Source organism: Xyrauchen texanus, chromosome 1, assembly GCF_025860055.1.
Source record: "Xyrauchen texanus isolate HMW12.3.18 chromosome 1, RBS_HiC_50CHRs, whole genome shotgun sequence".
Classification (NCBI taxonomy): Eukaryota; Metazoa; Chordata; class Actinopteri; order Cypriniformes; family Catostomidae; genus Xyrauchen; species Xyrauchen texanus.
In genome coordinates this window covers 37,165,289-37,183,374 of record NC_068276.1, presented here as the reverse complement: position 1 = coordinate 37,183,374, position 18,086 = coordinate 37,165,289, and the positions used below count along the sequence as shown (strand labels likewise).

Here is an 18,086-nt window from a genome sequence, read left to right as displayed (position 1 = left end):
ATCATGGTTACTCAGTAGGTTAAAGTGACGTCTGGGTTATATTGGTGTAGTGTCTCAATGCTAGACACCAACTGTGCTTTTCAGTACGTCAATACGTCATAGTCACTCTGTGGCTTTTAAGGGCCACAACAGCTGCAGTTGATAATAGAACAATAACCCTCTTCAAGTCAAGTCAAGTCAAGTGGTTTTTATTGTCGTTTCAACCATATACAGTTAGTACAGTACACAGCAAAACGAGACAACGTTCCTCCAGGACCATGGTGCTGCATAAAAACAACAAAGGACCAACACAGGACCACATGAGACAACACAACGAAATAAAATACCTACATAAAATACCTATATATACATATATAAAGTGCACGTGCAAACAATTGCAAAGTACGGGACAGTACAACAAATTACTGACAATGAACAGGACAATAGACACAGTGCAGCGCCGACCAGTACTCAGCAGTGCAAAAAGATGACCGTTTCTAAAAACGTAAACATAACATACTATGAGATAGTGTTCTATGCACATAGCAGTTATTCAGGTAGCAGACAGTTATAAAGTGACAGTAATTAAAGTGCAACTCGGGACACGTGTGTGTGTGTGTGTCAAACCAGTCTCTGAGTATTGAGGAGTCTGATGGCTTGGGGGAAGAAGCTGTTACACAGTCTGGCCATGAGGGCCCGAATGCTTCGGTACCTCTTGCCAGACGGCAGGAGGGTAAAGATTTGTGTGAGGGGTGTGTGGGGTCGTCCACAATGCTCTTAAAACAATGATACACAACTGATGCATGGTTCAAGAAACAGCAGCAACCTCAAACGCAGTGCACAAATACACACAAGTATACATACAGTACATACTGTATAGTGCTGTTACAGTACAGAATCACTTTGTTTCAAGTATCTCATGATTATGACCTTGGATTTTGCTTTAGTTTGGTGCTACAGCTCAAATTATTTTAAATATGGAAATCATATCTAAAATCACATTTAAATGAACAATGTTATTTTTCTTCTTTATAACATGCAGACAATATTTAGTAATGAATACATAAAAATGCACAAGAGTGGTGCTGGAAGTGGATATTGGTTATTTAAAAGGCAGAGAAAGGACCTTCTAGAGAGGACCTTACCTTTGCTAGGGCATATTTCGGAAATCTCATCTGAACAAATTCATTCCTCCGGTACGAGACATAATACTTGGTATGATTTCCTGTGGTTACCTAAAAGAAGAAAAAGGTTTCTAAAGTGTTTGTTTTGTTTACCATTTCATGATTTCTATTTAATCATTCCAATGACAAGATCTTGTTTTGATTAAATCAGCAGTTTTAAGACAAACTGTTCCCCTACCCTCTCAATCCCATTAATTCAACCATTTCCTTCTCCTCCCTCAGGTTCCATCTCCATTCACACTGCCCTTTATACTTGTCCAATTGTCCAAACAGATTTTGTCTTAACAAGCTCAGATCCAAAGCTATGTCTATTGGCTTGTTGTAAAAATTCTCAATGGTTCACAAGTATTGTGTCCGGGCCACGTTGACATGCTTCTGTCTAACTCTCCAACCTTCTGACCAGACACAATCATTTCACGCACTGTAGCCATACTGTAGTTTCTCAAGGGCATATCTGAATTCCTTTCAACAGCTTAAATCTCTTCAAAGTACAACAGAACAAGTGAGAGGAGGAGGGAGTGAAAGAAATTAATACAGAACAAGAACAAATGTCCTTGAGCCATTGGCTAATTACACATAAAAAAAAAAGAAAAAAGAAAGGAAAGGAAATGGAAAAAATGAAGACACAGTAAAGGGGCGGTCACACTACATATTGTATTTCAATTACTCCCATTCAAATGCATCAAGACACAGGAGATCAGAAACGAAAGTTCATTCTAAGAAAGTTTGTACAATGCTACTTATCGTTTGGTGAACATTGAACCACGAATCCCTATGACGAGAGGACTCATGACAATAAGATGATCAAAATATCACATGCTGACCTCTTGGCTTAAAACAATGAATACATACATTCACAAGCACTTTATTAGGAATACCTGTACACCTAAATATTCAGCCAAATATGTGGAAGCAATGCAATGCATAAAATCATGCAGATACAGGTCAGGAGCTTCAGTAAAATGTTCACATCAGCCATCAGAATAGGGAAAGATTGTGATCTCAGTGATTTTGACAGTGACATGATTTTTGGTGCCAGACAGGCTGGTTTGAATATTTCTGTATCTGCTGATCTCCTGGGATTTTCATGCACAACAGTCTCTAGAATTGACTCCGAATGGTGCCAAAAAACAAAAAACATCCATTGAGCAGCAGTTCTGCTGACAGAAATGTCTTGTTGATGAGAGAGGTCAACTGAGAATGGCCAGACAACTTCGAGCTGACAGAAAGGCTGCAACAACTCAGATAACCTTTCTGTACAATTGTAGTGGATGGCATCTCAGAATGCACAACATATCAAATCTTGAAGCGAATGGGCTACAACCATAGTGTTCCTAATAAAGTGCACGGTGAGTGTATTTCAAAGCTGCATGTTTCATTGTTGTGGGAAAGTGAGTAGATGGTATATTATAACATTTTTAATATAATATTAGTTGTGAAGAGTTAATTACTAAAACCAGAAGCTCTCCCATGTGAGATCATATTCTGGCCCATTGCATTGTCCAAACTCCAAAATCAATTGCTCAAAGCCTAGTGTAACCGCCCCATAAATCAAAATAAAGTATCATGTATTCAAACATTCATGTAAATGTAGCACATAATTTACCTTTACAAATATGTACTCATCTTGCACTGAGAGGGAATTGTGGTCAGTCTTCCCCAGGAACTGTGCTGTCACAATTTTATCCGAGCAATTCTGGATGAGACATGTCACATAAAGGTATCCTGGAGAAAGAGAGAAAAACACTCAAAAACACACATTTGTTTGTCAAATATGGTGGGGAATTGTCATTGAATTCTGTTGTTTTTATTCTGAGGTAGTGATATTTTCTATCCCCTAATCCTACCCCTAAACCTAACCCTCACCACAAAATGTTTCCATGTTCAGATTTATATTAAACCTTTATTCAGTATGATTTTAGGCTTTGTTGTACCAGTGGTGGATTATATAGTAAAATAGTATACTTTTAGATCCCACTGTGTAGGCAAAGCCTGACCCACACACAGGCTTGGAAGAAGGTCAAGAATAAAGGTAAAACTGTGAAGTTTGAAAGGATTTTAATTTTTGTATAAGATCATTTGGCTTTAGTTCGTAAGTGTTTAATTCCAGAGGTGAATGGAGAGAAACTTCTCGGTTACTGTCGTAACCTCTGTTCCCTGATGGAGAGAATGAGACGTTGTGTCAATGTAGTGACACTAGGGGTCGCTCTTGGGAGCCCCAAACCCCTCAGATCTGCTGAGGAGCCGAGACAGGGTCCTGGACATTGTGCTGAGGAGCCGAGACAGGGTCCTGGACATTTCAGCGGGTAGAAAAGGCCAATGAGAATTGGCAATTTTTTGAGTGGTTGTGAGCCAGCTCCTTTTATACCCGTATATCTGGGGGAGTGGCATGCAAATTCCACTTGCCAATTCTCATTGGCCTTTTCTACCCGCTGAAATGTCCAGGACCCTGTCTCGGCTCCTCAGCACAATGTCCAGGACCCTGTCTCGGCTCCTCAGCACAAAGGTTTCAGCGGGTAGGACAGCATTGTGGCAAGGGGGACACAACGTCTCGTTCCCTACATCAGGGAGCGGAGGTTACGACAGTAACCGAGACGTGCCCTATCTGTTACTCACTCGACTTTGTGTCAATGTATTGACACTAGGGGTCCCTATACAAACTTGGACTGCACGTCGGTTCCCAAAACGCCCCAAAAAACATAGTATAATTCCCACGCCAGCCGCAGCCTTTACTCTCTACGTTTTCTCTCTGCCCAAGGAAGACGTGGGTCTACCGATAGGGAGACTGTACATTTACATTTACATTTATGCTTTTATCCAAAGCGACTTACAGTGCATTTATTACAGGGACAATCCCCCCAGAGCAACCTGGAGTTAAGTGCCCTACTCAAGGACACAATGGTGGTGGCTGTGGGGATTGAACCAGCGACCTTCTGATTAACAGTTATGTGCTTTAGCCCACTACACCACCATCACCCCATACCATGGAAGATACATCACAGGGGTTCACCGGGGTAACCGGCATCTGTGGGCCACCTACCCCAGTACAGGGCATGCTAGCACACGTACTGGGTCCGACTACGAATTCCTCTGCCGAATTCACGAGCCAGAGGGCTAGGGAGGATGGATATCCAGGGTTCACGGATTTGTGAACTCGCTTGGGAGGATAGAGTGCACATCTTCACCTCATGGAGGGGAAAAGCGCCATACACAAGCGATACACCCGTCTAGCTGCTGTATTCCCAAACTTACCTGTATGTACCTGAAAAACACGGGATGAAACCAGCTAAAACCGGAGATTGCAAAATCTTGTGAGCGTGTCATCTACAGATGTCTGCTAGAGAGGTGCCATTGGCCAGTGCCCACGAGGATGCCACACTCCTTGTAGAGTGTGCTCGAATTCCCAAAGGGGTGGGCACGGCCTGGGCCTGGTATGACAAAGCGATGCCTCTGTTTGGAGACAGCGTTCCCTTTCCGCTGTCTGCCAAAGCAGACAAAGAGCTGCTCAGAGTGCCTAAAGCTATGCTTGCGGTCCAAGTAGATGCGCAAAGCAAGCACCGGACACAGCAACGACAAGACTGGGTCTGCCTCCTCCCGGGGCAGTGCTTGCAGGCTCACCACCTGGTCCCTGAAGGGGGTTGTGCGAACCTTGAAACACATAGCCCGATCGGGGTCTCAGGATTAGGTGAGAGTCTTCCGGACTGAACTCCAGACAAGTATCAGTGACAGAGGAAGCCTGCAAGTCCCCGACCCTCTTGATGGAAGTGAGCACGGTCAGGAGGGCGGTCTTCAACGAGAAGGGGGCTCTAGGGGCTCAAACGGGGCTCTCTGAAGGCCCAGAAGGACCACAGAGAGGTCCCATGAGGGAAAGAGGCATGGCCTAGGAGGGTTCAACCTCCTGGTGCCTCTCAGGAACCTGATAATCAGGTCGTGCTTCCATAAATACTTACCGTCTACTGCATCGTGATGTGCCGATATAGTGGCTAAATACACCTTCAATGTGGAGGGGGAAATCTGGCCCTCCAACTTCTCCTGCAGGAAGGAAAGCACTGACCCGACTCGCGAAAACATGCCACTTCAGGCATAGAGCTGCCTTGAGTGATTGTGTTTACCACCAAGAGTGGTAGACCACTTAGGTGTTCCGCATCCCGTCCAGGGATCAGACACAGAGGTTCAAGAGGTCTGGGCACAGGTGCCAAATTGTGCCCCATCCCTGAGAGAGGAGGTTCTCCCTCAGGGGAATTTGCCAGAGAGGTGCTGTCGTGAGAAGCTTGAGGTCCGGATGCACGCCAAAATGCGCTTAAGCGCCAGCATCTTGAACGGGATTCTGTGCATGGCCCGGTTTTGAACTCACAGGTCCAAGATTGGCCAAAACCAACCACCTTTCTTTGGCATGATGAAGAAAGAGCTGTAGAACCCTTTCTTCATCTCGGCTGGAGGGACAGGCTCTATTGCGCCCTTCTGCAGAAGGACCATGATTTCCGCACGCAGGACGACGGCGCTCTCTCCCTTCAACGACGTGAAGCAGACGGCGTGGACACCTGCCAAAATTAATCGTATAGCCGAGTCGGAAGCGTTGGAAAGCTCTAGCCATGTGTCCAAGCTCCGGGCGAGGCGCACTAAGGGGACAATCGCATCTGATTTACCTCAGGGTGGAGCCTCGCGGCAGGGGGAGCAGGAAACACCAGGTCAAGGTGGCTGCACTGTATGGAACCTCGAAGCACTTGCATTCCCCTGCGTTGGGTCAGTAACTGAGGAGAAGGGCCTTTTGTGCACTTAGGAGCCTTCTTGGGGGCCCTATGCTGGGGCCGAGGACTCGCTTCGGGCTGGGGCGGAGCCATCTGGGCTTTCGCCGCCGCAGGGGGATGCCCTCTGCGAGCAGACAGGATACGCACTCTTGTGCCGAGCAGGGCAAGATGTGCTGTATCGCCTCTGTCCGTTTCTTTACCGCCGCGAACTGCTGGGCAGTGTCGCTACTACCTAATTATAAATATAGCTTTGCTACTGAAAAGCTACTTGATTTTTAAACTAGCAAAGCTGCCACCTCGCTGCTCAGAAATGTAGTTAAGCTAATATCTTCGCAGTTTTTAGAGAAGCTACTGCCCATCACTAGTGAAAACACCGCTACTGCTGCTTTGCTCTATTCAGAATGACAGGAAATGAAATATGGGAAAACAGTACAGAGGTGCCCTGTTGATGTGGCCTTTCTGTTTAGAATATCATACAAAGCTCAGCAACCTCTACAAAACATACACATTCATCAGTTCCTCTAACATGCACACAACGTGACAACCAATTTGAAAGTGATGAAAGAATTAGTGAAAGCATGCTCCAAAAATTATGACAAAAGGTTACGTCTCAAGATGAGGAATTTAATTGCTCTTCTCAATGTTGTTTCCTCTCCCTCTTACATTTTGTTTATAATATTAGGCAAACAAACAAACAGGCTACTTCACAGAAGAAGACAAATGTTTAATCAAAGCAGTACTGCAGAGAAATTCATTAAAAAGCAATTACAATGGTTGAGCGCTTTGCTTCTGTCTTCTGTCACACAAGGTCACACAAGCTCACACACACACACACACACACACGCATACACACACACACACACACACACGCGCACGCGCGCACACACACACACACACACGTTGGGTTTCCATGTTTTATGGGGACTTTCCATAGATGTAATAATTTTTATACTGTACAAACTTCATATTATATCTGCTAACCCTAACCCTACACCTAAACCTAACCCTCACAGAAAACTTTCTGCATTTATACATTTTCAAAAATCATAATTTAGTATGATTTATAAGCTGTTTTCCTCATGGGGACTGACAAATTCTCCCCACAACGTAAAACATTTTAGGTTTAACTATCCTTATGGGAACATTTGGTCCCTAAAAAGTGATAAATACACTGTGACGTAGTTCGATGGAAAGGAGGAGGCGAAAACCAGCTTGATAATATAAATAATAGTTTAATATAAAACTGAAACAAAAGACAAACACACACACGACGGACACGTCCGTAAACTCACTCTCGTCGCACCACCGTCTGCCATCGGCCTTTATGATTCTCGGAGGCTTAATTAGCCTGATAAGGGACCGGGTGAACATAATCACAACCCGGCCCCACCCTCCGCCCTGCCACATACACACACACACACATAAGATGCATCTTAGCTCTATTCCAAAACCTAATGTCTATGGAGCTGCCTATGGAGGCATCAATTGAAGACATAAGGTGTGTCCCAAATGCTTCTGCACTTCTCTACGCCATTTTGTAGTGTAAGTAGTGCGAGTAGGGTACTACTGAAATTGCAACAAAAATAAGTGTACTATGAGTACCCGGATGATGCAGTTTTTTCAACCATCAAAATGGAGTGTGGAATGTTGGACACTTTGAGCACTCACTGCTTGCAGCTTGCCGTCAATAGTGGAAGGGGCGGAGTTACCGGCAGCGATGCTGGTTTGGCAAAACAGGTGTAATTAATGGAGAATATGGCAACTAGCGAAACTTCTGTAAAAACAGCACCTTACAAAAGTGAGTTAAACGATTTACCATCATACCATGCTGTGTGAATATGTACATTGAGATATCAGTGTTGAACTGAGGGTGGACAGCGTGCAAAAGCTAGTGGCAACATAACATTTGCTTTTGAAACATAACTTCTGTTAGCTGTTAGAAGGAGAATACTTTCATGTAGTAAAGTGTTCCATTTGCGATGGTACTACACTTTGAAAATTCATACACTACATGGCTGAGTACATAGCATATTTTGTAAGTGCATAGTGTATAGTGTGTAGTTTGGTACACAGCTACAGTGGTGGCCAAAAATATTGGCACTCTTGGAAAATATGAGAAAAGAAGGATGTAAAAAATATTTCCTTATTGTTTGGTCTTTCATTCAAAATATTCACAAAAATGTATCATCAAATAGATATCAAACAATTGCAAACACAATTTTATCAAAAACTAATATTTTTCTCAAATATATGTGTGGCACAGTTATTCCTCCTTACAGAATCTCTACAGATCCTTCAAATTCAGAGGTCCACGCTGGTGGACTCCCCTTTTCAGTTCACCACACAGGTTTTCTATGGGGTTCAGGTCAGGGGACTGGGATGACCATGGGAGGATCTTGATTTTGTGGTCAGTAGAACTATTTTTGTGTTGATTTTTATGTGTGTTTTGGATCTTTGTCCTGCTGGATTTTCCAACCACAGCCCATATTAAGTTTTCTGGCAGAGGCCAGGTTTTGATTTTTATCTGTTGGTATTTGATAGTCCATGATGCCATGCATCCGAACAAGATGTCAAGGCCTCTGGCATAAAAAAAGCTCCACACATTAAAGATCCAAAACCATATTCAACCATGGGCATGAGGTACTTTTCCATACGGCTACCTCTCTGTGTGCGCCAAACCCATCTCTGGTGTTTGCTGCCAAAAAGCTCTATCTTGTTTCATCTAACCATGGCTCCCATTCTCATTTAAAGGTCCAGTAGTTCTGGCAAACTGAAGATGCTTGAGTTTGTTGTTGGATGAGTGCAAAGGCTTGTTTTCTTGAAACCTTCCCAAACAACTTGTAGTGATGTAGGTGATGTCTGATTGTAGTTTTGGAGACTTTCTGGCCAGAGACTCAACTAATTCCTGCAATTCTCCAGCTATGATCCTTGGAGAATTTTTGGCCACTCCAACCATCCTCCTAACCATGCATGGAAACAATATAGACACACGTCCTCTTTCAGGCCGATTCTTAACATCTCCAGTTGATTTGCACTTCTTAATTATTGCCCTGATGGTGGAAATGGGTATTTTCAATGATTTAGTTCTTTTATTTTAGCCACTTTTGTGAAGCTCAACAACAGTTTGCTGCACATCAGAACCTTATTCTTTGGTCCCATTGTGATGGATGACTAAGGGAATTTGGCTTGTGTGTTACCTCATATTTATACCCATGTGAAACAGGTAGTCGTGGCTGAACAATTTAATGTTCCTTGTAAACCAGGTGTACTAAACATTTTTAAATATGAATGGAAATATCCTTCAGTTATATTTTACTCATAAGAATTTCTAGGGGTGCCAATAATTGTGGCAAACATGTTTTGTAGAATATATTTAATTATGAGATTCACCCCTTTCAAATAGTTTACTTCAATTAAAGGCCACAATGTACAGATTTTGCTCTTATGGAAAGAAATTGGTACTTTTATTACTATTAATAAAAATTACTAATACAATTTGAAAAAACAATTCTGAACTTCTTAAACTACTTGCAGCAATGACAGCTTTGCAGATCCTTGGCATTGTAGCTGTCAGTTTGTCCAGAAACTCAGGTGACATTTCACCCCCCTCTTCATGTAGCACTTGCCATAGATGTGGCTGTCTTGTCGGGCACTTCTCACGCACCTTACAGTCTAGCTGATCCCACAAAAGCTCAATGGAGATAAAATCCATAACACTCTTTTCCAATTATCTGTTGTCCAATGTCTGTTTCTTTGCCCACTCTAAGATTTTCTTTTTCTTTTTATGTTTCAAAAGCATTTTTTCTTTGCAAATCTTCCCATTAGGCCTGCACCCCTGAGTCTTCTCTTTACTGTAGTATATGAAACTGGTGTTGAGCGGGTAGAATTCAATGAAGCTGTCAGCTGAGGACATGTGAAGTATCTATTTCTCAAACTAGAGACTCTGATGTACTTATCCTCTTGTTTAGTTGAACATCTGGCCTTCCAGATCTCTTTCTGTCCTTGTTAGAGCCCGTTGTCCTTTGTCTTTGAAGACTGTAGTATGAAACACCTTTGTATGAAATCTTCATTAATTATTCATATATTAATTTCAATATCCAATTTCAAGCATTGTATAGACTTCATTCCTCAAAACAATGATTGAATGATGAGTTTCTAGAGAAAGCTGTTTTTATTTTTGCCATTTTTGACTTAATATTGACCTTAAGACATGCAGGTCTATTGCATACTGTGGCAACTCAAAAACAAACACAAAGACAATGTTAAGCTTCATTTAACAAACCAAATAGCTTTCAGGTGTGTTTGATACAATGGAAAGTGATTTTCTAGTACCAAATTAGCAATTTAGCATGATTGCTCAAGGAAAAGGTGTCGGAGTGACAGCTGCTGGAAATGGGGCCTGCCTAGATTTGATCAAAAATGTATTTTTCAAATAGTGATGGAGCTGTTTTTTTACATCAGTAATGTCCTGACTATACTTTGTGATCAGTTGAATGCCACTTTGGTGAATTAAAATTCCCATTTCATTCCATCCATCCATCCATCCATCGTCAACCGCTTATCCTGTGTACAGGGTCGCGGGGGGCTGGAGCCTATCCCAGCTAACATTGGGCGAAAGGCGGGGGACACCCTGGACAGGTCGCCAGTCCATCGCAGGGCCACACATAGACAGACATACACTCACACTCACCTCCACATCCACATCCACATCCACACCTAGGGCAATTTTTTGGAGACACCAATTAACCTAGCCTGCATGTCTTTTGGATGGTGGGAGGAAGCCGGAGTACCCGGAGAGAACCTACGCAGACACGGGGAGAACATGCAAACTCCACACAGAAAGGCCGGGGCAACCAGGGTTTGAACCCACGACCTTCTTGCTGTGAGGCGACAGTGCTAACCGCTGCACCACCGTGCCGCCGCCGCCCCCCATTTCATTCCAAAACAGTAAAATCCGGATATTATTCCAAACTTTTGGCCGCAAGTGTATATTTGAGATAAATATTTGTTTTTTGATAAAACTGCAATTGTTTTATATTTATTTGAAAATAGATTTTTGTGAATATTTTAAATGAAAGATCAAAATGATAAACAATAAAGACATATGTTTCACAGCCTTCTTTACTCATATTTACCTAGTGTGACTATATGTTTGGCCACAACTGTATATTGCACAGTATGTGTACTCCCAATTCAAGCTGCTTCAAAATGTAAACATTTTAATTATGTTTCTGTGTTTAGACTTTTTTTGGTCTAATTTTAAGGTATCATTGCATATATTCTTCACCACAATCCAAGACTGCATTACCAAAGATTTAGACAGACAGCTCTGCATTGTGATGAGCTCAGTGTAAAAAGAAATTCAAGATGCAGACGAAGTGAGAGAAATGTTCAGGATAAACATAATTAAATGGCAAATAATTAAAAATGTGTTTAATTAGTTTGCAATTATGCTTATTAGAAATTATTACTAGCAATGCTTATTAGCTTAGCAACATGCTAACACTAAACTCTATTAGAATCAATTGTGAGTTGAGTCTTTTGTGTGGAGAATTTTTTAGTTGACAGACAGAGTTGTTACCTATGTAGAGCAATCACTTATGGTGTTAGCATACTGCTTTAGAAGGCAGCTGGCTATGTAGGTAATTGACAGAAAGGTAGCTCTTTAGGTTTTGGAACAGACTCTGTATGAGAGGTGGAGGATGCAAGTTCAGTAGCTGGAGCAATAACACTTCAGGTCTGCCACAAACACAGTATATAAGCAAGGGCTTAAATTGTATGTCTAATGTGATGCTTTTTTTTGTTTTGCTTCAGGTCAGTCATGAACTTCTATTTGGTGAGCCCTAACCTCCCTTGAGGATTGAGTGTGTGTGTCTGAAGGTTGCAATCATATTGTAAGGCAGTGTTTAACCTTTACTAGGTTGAGTGTGATGGAGCTCTGTGAAACAGCTTGAGTCAGCACGCCTGGACTCTTTCTCACACACATGAGCCTCGCACAAACAGGGGAATTCACTGAGAGGGCCTTATGTGAATGAGGCGAAAACAGCCAGCTGATGTCCTAAAAACACCCTCCCATATGCCTTCTTTCTCAGTGGAATGATATGGAACATAAAAGTGAACTGAAATGCAGTATTCTGTAAACATACAATCTCCCTCACCACCACCGATGCCATGAATCTCCATATGAACCAAATCAGGGTCCACATCCACTCCCTTCACGGCCCTGCAACAGAGCATACAGTTAGTGACACAATGCAAACACACATTTGCACGTAATACATTTCCCATACACCATTGCCTTGAAATGCTCAAACAAGTCTGACTCACTCACAAGAGGACCTAGACAATGTGTCCCTTTTCAAAACCTACCGTAGACACATGCAATGTCTTGACGTCTGGTTTCAAGGAATCGAGACAGCTCACTGTTTTGTAGGTGATGTTGTGCTTAGGACAACTGTTTGGGGTTACTGAGCATCTCAACACATTTCTATCTCAGCAAACATACACAAAGACTACATTATCTTATTATAATTTTAGAAAGCGAGACATAAAAGTCAACATGACCGTATTAACTTCCACATCATTGGATTTATTTAGCACAATTTATCAGTGCATGTTATTAAAAAAAAACACGTTTGTCTTCATAATCTTTCATAGATATGTAATAACTTGCTCCACCTCTGATATGACTTTTCTTTTCCCTTCCAACTACCTGGCTTCATTCTGGTAAGTACAGCTCATTTTTTACCATCCCAATTAAAAAAAATCAAGTCCTACTTGATAATTTTTTCATCACTGTACAAATAATTTTCTTACCGTGTAATTTTGCCTTATTTTCCTGTAAAAATATCTAAACATCCTTAAAACAAGAATATACTTGAGAATCAGAAAATAGACAAAATATCTTTTTTAAAAGAATGTTTAGATATTTTTACTGGAAAACAAGGCAAAAATAAGAAAATGATTTTTGCAGTGTTGTTGAATATCCTATTCTTGTCTTGGAAATGCACAGAGTACAGTAGTAACATGGTATGCAAATGGAATTTATGTTAACTTTAACAGAACTTTTAAGTTTGTATGTGTATTATGTGTATGTAGTTATGTAGTTATTTGAAATCATGTATTTTTGGTTTTGGGAGTGTTAATAATTGTGCTCTGAAAAATTTTAAACATTTAATTACCTCTAATATTTCTAAAGCGAGTTTACAAAAGTTTGTTATATAATGTTTTTTTTTAGAGCTTTATAACTTATCAGTAATCTTGCTCCACAGTGATTTATGGTAGCAGTCAGTCATTCCTGACAGCAGTCCTGTCCATTAAACCCACACTGATTTATGCCTTCTATTCTCCAGACCTCCCTTTCTCTTGTTTTATGAGTGAGGGAGTAGACAGGGAGGACAAGAAAACCACAACCCTCACTATGAACTGAATCTGTTGTCTCTTTGGTGGCGATGCTTAGAGACGTTTTAAAAAGCTTTGGAGACAGCAGAAAGGAAAGTGGCATGACCCTTATCAACCCTCCTGCTGCAGAATAAAAGAGTAAAAAGATCTTCAGATTTACAGTCACATTGTAAAACCTCCAGCCAAATAAAACATGTGCTGAATGGGGTTTATAACAGCGGATGCTGACAGGGAGCTGACTTTTTGATCTCATATCACTATCAACCACAGACATGTATGTGAATCTGGTAAAGTGTGGTGGGAGGATGGCATGAAAGCAGGAGAGAGATCAAGAAAGAAAGATCAAAAAGAGAAAGAGAGGGTCAGACAGAAAAACTGGTTGGGGTGGAGAAATAAATCACTTCAGTCCAGTACTTAAATCTCAGCTGTGGCTGCAGTGAACCATAACCAGAAAGAGAAGGAATGGAAAATAAAATAGAAAGAGGAGTGAAACGGAGTGGAAATCCACTAAGAAGGTGGAGGAAGAGGGAAGAAGGGGGAAAAGATTACATAAAAAATTAAAAGATTAAATAAATTAAAGTAAAGAAGCATAAAGTAAAATGTACTCACCAAAAAAAAAAAGAGATGTTTTAATAATTATCATGGGCTGTTTTTCAGTACAGTGGCAGTTGACAGTGACTCACTTTAAAAAGGACTCTAAATTATCATAAAATGTAGTTCAATGATGTAATTCATTTTTCTGCAAAAGTCTTGATATATGTTGCTTTTATGATACTTTTAGGTCCTATTCTAAGTAGTAAAGGGAGTTACTACCAACTGCAGTTGTACTGAAAAAACGGATGAGATAGTCATGAACATATTCTCCTATTTGTTCCACATAAGAAAGAATGTCATAAGGGTTTGGAGCATCACGATGGTGAGTAAATTATGAGAGAATTCAAATTTTTGGGTGAACTATTCCTTTAACGTAGTGTAGAGTGACTTAAAGAAAAACAAATCACCAGAAAACTCTGTCTTTAGTAACACGCTCCTGTAGCAGAGTCCATTTGTGACCCAGATCAGTGGAGACATAAAGCTGCAAAGAGAAAGAGAAAGAAATCATGAGTCCTAAAATTTGGGTCATAACATTGATTTTTACACTGGAATAAGATTAACGCACAGTTTACAAATTCTCAGATCATGACAATTTGATGAACGAGTCATAGTATATGTGTGTAATTCAAATAAAGATTAAGTTGTGAGCAACTGTCTATAAATACCAATTAAAATCACACACGTTGTGTGTATTTGTTTGTGTGTGTGCATGTATTTGTCCAGGATTGATCGTTCCTATAATGAGACTATATTGATCACCATTTGCATGGAAAATACCCACCAAACTGCACCATAATAATACACACACAGACAAATACACACTCACTGGCAAGGCAAATACTGTACATTGCCAATGTTTCATTGTATTTTGCATTTTATCTCTGAGATGATAAATTGCTCTGCTTGTAATGTGTTGCAAGCAGTGTCTAGGGGTTTTAGCAATTCATCAACTATAAACACACACACGCAGTTTTTGCCTCACCCAGCCTTTCACAATGTAAACATGCTCTTTATTGAGAGACAACCATGGCCTGAAGGCCAAACAGTGCTACTCATAACTCTAATAATGAGGATGCCAATATGCTGGAGAGCAAAAAGCATATGCATAAACAATGCAGGGTGAGAAATGTGTTGGGAACAGTTGGTCAGGGCAGCCAGCCGAGACCCAAGCCATTAATACTCAGACAGCCACACAGACTAATTCAGGCAGTTGAGCCTGACAAGAAAAGCAACAAACATGTAGTTTGAATTAACACATATTATGGCTGTAGAGCAACTGATTTGGAAAGTATAAGGTTGCCAGGGAAACATTGACTTTAACTGGCTTCTTAGTTGAGCAATTCATATTTGTTGACCAACACTTTCACAACTCACCTTCGCCTCTTTTGTGTAGGCCAAAAGTTTGTCTTCCTCTGAGGGATGGAAGAGAAGTGTTTCCACGGTGAAGGATACAGGCTGTCGTTGGAAGGATGCACCCTCATCAGTGCTGATGAAGAGCATTTGGTCACGTTCATTGATGTGGGAGCTCACCAAGATTACCTATAGACACAAAAATGCTTTCAGTGACTACATCTCAACAGGTGTATACCTATGTATGGTTCTATGTATGAGTTCACATGCAGAGGGGTTCAACAAATCAAAATCGAATTTAAACTTGGAAATAAACAAAGCGTTTAGGATTAAAACAATTTGAAATCAAAGAAGCATCATGACAAAAACACATTTATGATTCTGCACTAATTTTTGTTCACTATTCAAATTTGTGACATTGACCATGGTGACTTGTACAAAAGATGCTCTTTGGAACATTCTCAATTCATGGATGTCTTGGATCAAAGCATATATTATTAAGTTTTGCAAAACTTGTTTAGTGATTACAGCTCAGGTGCATGTTGTTATTAGAGAAAAAGGTCGACATTTATCTTTCATCTTTTATATGATTGTATTTCTTAATGTTTTTGGTTTTGTAACACTTTACAATAAGGTTCCATTCATTAACACTATTTAATAATGGAACAGTATAATTTTAACAGCATTCATTAATGTTTGTTAATGTTAGTTAATAAAAATACAATTGTTCTTTGTTAGTTCATGTTAGTTTATAGTGCATTAACTAATGATATCTATTACAACTTTTGATTTAAAAAAATGTAATGGCATGTTTTGAAATGAACAGTAAACAAGGTTAAAAAAAATGCCGTAAAAGTATTGTTCATTGTTAGTTCATGTTAAATAAAGTTTTTAACTAATAGACTATTAATTAATGGAAAATTATTGTAAAGTTTTACCATTTCTTATAGCTTAAAAACATAAAAACAAAACAAGTAGGCTGAACATACAATTAAGATAAAGAGGACACATAAGACACAGTGGTGCTTGATCACTTAGACAACAGTCAGAAAGGTCTTGCAATAAACATTCCACTCACTTCTGAAATGATTACAAAGTCCCTGAATGACTGACAAATATTTGACTCTATTGACCGTGCTACCTGATCATTATCGTAAGCTGCAGTTCCTTTAAAGACCTTTGAGTGGTACTGTTGTTCAACCAATTGTGCATTGAAGCGTCTCAAACGGGAAGCAAGTTTGCTACCTGCACCAGTACAGAAAAACAAGCTGGGATCATGGGGTCTGCCAAACAGAGAGACTCTCTGTGAAACAAGTTATCCATCCCAAAACAAAGACTCTGGGGAACAAGTAAATAATCTTCTCTCTGTAAAAGTTCCTTCTTACAGCGACATCTTGCAGAGTTTAGCACAGAGCCGCCTTTGTGATCTATGGATAAAAGCCATCAAATGACATCCTGTGTCTGTCCCAGAGGAGTACAGCAAGCCAGCAGGGCTGGAATAGGCTACGGATCAATGTGGGGCACAATGTGGTGGCTGATGGCACTAGAAGTAGATTTTAAGAGTTTAAGGGGATGGTTCACCAAATAATGAATCACTTACTCACCCTTATGTTGTTAAAAAAAATTCTTCTGTGAAAGACAAAATGAAATCTTAGGCCTAAATCTAACCCTAAATCTAACCCTCACAGAAAACTTTCTGCATTTTTACATTTACAAAAAAAAACATAATTTAGTATTTTTTTAGCAAAGAACAATCATCCCTCTTGCCTCAACAGTCCTAATAAAGTGCCATGTTGAGATGTAAAAAGCATTGCCTTACATTTACTTAACATACATGAAAGAGACCCTGTGACTGAACTGATCTAATTACTCATGCTAATGAATAGCTTTAATATTCATTATGAAACAAAGCTCTGAACGGGTTCCTAATTCAAACACTCTACTGAGTCTTTCCATGCAGTAAGGAACTTTGTAAACAGAACAGACAGGGGAAAGGAGCAAATCTGCCAGCATGTGCATATGTGTGTGAGTGTGTGTGAGACTGCTTTTACTCAATGCAGATCCACTAATTTCGCTTTCCATCCAATTTCTTATGTAAATTGGCAGTTTTGATATCCAGTCTGTGCTGAATGAGAAAATGAGAAGCATAGAGAGATGAAGAGAGAGAGCAGAGAGAGAGAGAGAGAGAGAGAGAGAGAGAGAGAGGCATGTTCAGTGCACCTGAGCTCAGCCAATGGAACAAAAGAATGACTAAAACTGGCTGCGGTGATGATGAATTTTCAATACTGAACAGCGCAGAGTCGAGGGGAAAATCATTCAGGACTGTTTGAATGTTGAAATCTTCTCCAAAACATCCAAGACCTGCTCAGGTTTGCATTGTGACTTAGCTCCACCTGACGTGCTTATCTCAGTGTATGTGTGTGTGTGTGTGTGTGTGTGTATGTGTGTGAGAGAGCGAGAGAGAGAGAGAATGGCAGTGGAGGGATGAGAGAGATATTTCCCTAAGCTTGCAAGCCCTCAACAGACATTGGGTCGATTGTCAGTGGCACAGTTTTAAAACCCCCATGCAGATTATGCTTGCAGATTTCTTTCCTGTGTTGACATATTTCCTATAGAGCTCAACAGTGCCCGCCAAATGTTTGGGCAGTCAAGAGTTCTGGAAATATTTTTTACCCATTCATTTTTTTCCATAGGGTTTTCAGAAATTAGTTGTAAGCCATAAACCAAATCAACCAACTACAAGGTGAATCACAACATTATAAAAATAGATTTTAAGGAAAAAAGTACTTGAAATTCGAACAAGTTAAAAGAATATTCTGCTATCAATAAG

General features: G+C 40.5%; 1 protein-coding gene across 1 annotated transcript in view; it reads right to left on the bottom strand.

Moving 5' to 3' along the window:
- LOC127622316 (VPS10 domain-containing receptor SorCS2-like) overlaps positions 1–18,086 on the bottom strand; it is a 268,515-nt gene that overhangs the window by 59,105 nt on the left and 191,324 nt on the right. Inside the window, exons 4-8 of the mRNA XM_052096426.1 lie at positions 15,281–15,445; positions 14,314–14,387; positions 12,070–12,134; positions 2,770–2,888; positions 1,125–1,214 (exon numbers count right to left, since the gene is read on the bottom strand). Coding sequence (XP_051952386.1) covers positions 1,125–1,214; positions 2,770–2,888; positions 12,070–12,134; positions 14,314–14,387; positions 15,281–15,445 — 513 coding nt within the window. The remainder of the gene's footprint in view (positions 1–1,124; positions 1,215–2,769; positions 2,889–12,069; positions 12,135–14,313; positions 14,388–15,280; positions 15,446–18,086) is intronic.